Here is a 2,814-nt window from a genome sequence, read left to right as displayed (position 1 = left end):
CCGATTAACTTTGCCGATTAATTTTGCCGATTAACTTTGCCGATTAATTTTGCCGATTAATTTTGCCGATTAATTTTGCTGATTAATTTTGCCGATTAACTTTGTCGATTAATTACACCGATTAATTACCAGAGTGCTGGGAGCACCGGACGGGCAGCGCCCGCAGCGAGGGCTATTACCCCATCAGCCGGTGCGAGAAGGTGCGGTACCTGCACCCCTGCCCTGCCCCCCAGCCCGACCCCGACACGCCCCCCGACACACAGGTGAGACCAGGGCGACCCCCTCACACCGCGGTGACCCCCTCGTACTGCGGTGACCCCCCCACACCGCGGTGACCCCCTCACACCGCGGTGACCCCCTCACACCGCGGTGACCCCCTCACACCGTGTCCCCGTCCCCAGGGCCCGAACCGGGTGCTGTCGGAGCGGCGCTCGGAGCAGCGGCGGTTCCTCAGTGCCATCGGCTCGGCCGCGCTGCCCGACAGCGACCTGCTCAAGCTCAACCAGCTCAAGGTGGGACGGGGGGCTCTGGGGGGGTGGGGGGGCTGCACCCCGGGGTGGGAGGGGGGCCCCAGGTTGCTCCGTGGGCTCCGTGTCCCTCTTGCACTGTTATTTTTTTGTCCCTCTTGTCACATCCACGTTCTCTGTGTCCGTCACGTCACATCCATGTTCTCGTTGCCTCTCACGTCACGTCCGTGTCTTCCCTGTCTCTCTTGTCCTGTTCTTGTCCCTCACGTCATATCCGTGTTCTCCACGTCCCTCTTGCCATGTCCACGTCCCTGTTTTCCCTCTCCCTGACCCCCACGTCCCCCGTGTCCCCCTGGGTGCCCCCCCCCGTCCCCATGGGTGTCCCCTCCCCGGTGACCCGTCCTGGTGTCACCACAGTTCCGGAAGAAGCGGCTGCGGTTCGGGCGGAGCCGCATCCACGAGTGGGGGCTCTTTGCCATGGAGCCCATCGCGGCCGACGAGATGGTCATCGAGTACGTGGGGCAGAACATCCGCCAGGTCAGGACCCCCCCGGGACCCCCAGGAACCCCCCAGGCACCTCCCACCTCCCTCGGTGACCCTGAAGTGCCCCTTTGTCACCACCCTCGGTGACCCCCGAGTACCCCCTGGTTACCTCCCACCCCCCTCGGTGACCCCCAGGTACCCTCCTGGTCACCTCCCACCGCCCCTGGTGACCCCCAGGTACCCCCTGGTCACTTCCCACCCCCCTCGGTGACCCTGAACTACCCCTTTGTCACTGGCCTTGGTGACCCCCAGTCGCCCCCGGTCACCTCTTGCTGCCCTCGGTGACCCCCAAATACCTCCTGGTCACCTCCTGCCACCCTCAGTGTCCCCCAAGTACCCCCCGGTCACCTCCCACCGCCCTTGGTGCCCCCCCCATGCCCCGCTGACCCCCCGGTGCCCCCCGTGCCCCCCAGGTGGTGGCGGACATGCGTGAGAAGCGCTACGCCCAGGAGGGCATCGGCAGCAGTTACCTGTTCCGCGTCGACCACGACACCATCATCGATGCCACCAAGTGCGGGAACCTGGCACGGTTCATCAACCACTGCTGCACGGTGAGATGGGGGTCCTGACCCCTGGGGGGGTGTCCTGGGGGGCCCCAAACCCGGGGGGTGTCCTGGGGGGCCCCGCTGACCCCTCCTGTCCCCCCCACAGCCCAACTGCTACGCCAAGGTGATCACCATCGAGGCGCAGAAGAAGATCGTCATCTACTCGAAGCAGGCGATCGGCGTCAACGAGGAGATCACCTACGACTACAAGTTCCCCATTGAGGACACCAAGATCCCGTGCCTGCGCCGCACCGAGAGCTGCCGCGGCACCCTCAACTGGGGGGGGCTCTGGGGGGCCGGGGGAGCGACCGCGGGGATGTCGGGGTCGGCGTTGGGCCACCGGGGTTGACAGGTGGCCGTGCCGGTTGGCACTCGGCCGTCAGGGTTGACGTGTGGCCACCGTGGTTGGTATTTGGCCACCGGGGTTGGTGTTCACCAGGGTTGGCGCTCGGCCGTCAGGGTTGACGTGTGGCCACCGTGGTTGGTGTTTGGCCGCCGGGGTTGACGGGAGGGGCCACCAGAGCCGATGTTTGGCCCCCTGGGTGGGGGGGGCCACCGGGGTCGAGGGTGGGTCAACATGGTCGACGTGCAGCCACGGGCACAAGGACGCCGTGGTTGGCCAGAGAGGGGCCAACCTGTGGCCGCCGTGGTTGCCGTGTGGACACTGAGGTTGGCTTTGTGGCCACCGAGGTTGGCTTTATGGCCACCACGGCCAACGTGAGGACGCTGTGGTTGCCGGGGGGGAGGGGGGGAAGGGGGGACCACCGCCGTCGATGTTTGGCCACCAAGGGGCCACCGTCGATGTCCCCCCGTGGTCAGCGCGTGACATCATCGCCCCGTCATCAGTGTCACCCCACCCCCCTGCCCCGGCCACCTCAAAACGTGTGCCATGACGTCACGGTGACGTCACGGTGACGTCACAGCGACCTCTCCCGCCCCATGGACAAGGCTCTTTTTCTCCCCATTTTTTTTTTGGCTGTTTCTTGTAGAAACTCGGGGTTTGTGTGTCCGGGTTTGGGGGGGACTCCCCTTTGGGGGGGTTGGGGGGGAGTTCCTTTCACCCCCCCCGCCCCTCCCCCTCCCGGCTCTGTACATATTCCCGGGGGGGTGTAAATAGCTGTACATGCCCCTCCCCCTGTACATATGTTGATACGGGGGCGCCCCCAGACCCCCCCTTTTTATAAAGTGGCCACTGAGCTTTGGGACGGCCTCGAGAGCGTTTCTTTCGGGGGGGTGGTCGAGGGGGGGTGGGACAGGGT

At 65.5% G+C, this 2,814-nt stretch overlaps 1 protein-coding gene across 1 annotated transcript in view; it reads left to right on the top strand.

The window, feature by feature from the left end:
• Window positions 1-2,075, top strand: part of LOC113981939 (histone-lysine N-methyltransferase SETD1A-like) — a 2,431-nt gene extending 356 nt beyond the window's left edge. Inside the window, exons 2-6 of the mRNA XM_027709662.1 lie at window positions 133-263; window positions 402-512; window positions 885-1,004; window positions 1,424-1,561; window positions 1,662-2,075. Coding sequence (XP_027565463.1) covers window positions 133-263; window positions 402-512; window positions 885-1,004; window positions 1,424-1,561; window positions 1,662-1,904 — 743 coding nt within the window. The 3' untranslated portion in view covers window positions 1,905-2,075. The remainder of the gene's footprint in view (window positions 1-132; window positions 264-401; window positions 513-884; window positions 1,005-1,423; window positions 1,562-1,661) is intronic.
• Window positions 2,076-2,814: the final 739 nt, after the last annotated feature.

Source organism: Neopelma chrysocephalum, unplaced genomic scaffold (genome assembly GCF_003984885.1).
Source record: "Neopelma chrysocephalum unplaced genomic scaffold, ASM398488v2 Primary Assembly neopelma1_96820, whole genome shotgun sequence".
NCBI classification, from domain to species: Eukaryota; Metazoa; Chordata; class Aves; order Passeriformes; family Pipridae; genus Neopelma; species Neopelma chrysocephalum.
The sequence above is the reverse complement of the archived record's forward strand: the minus strand, read 5'-3'. Positions and strand labels throughout refer to the sequence as shown.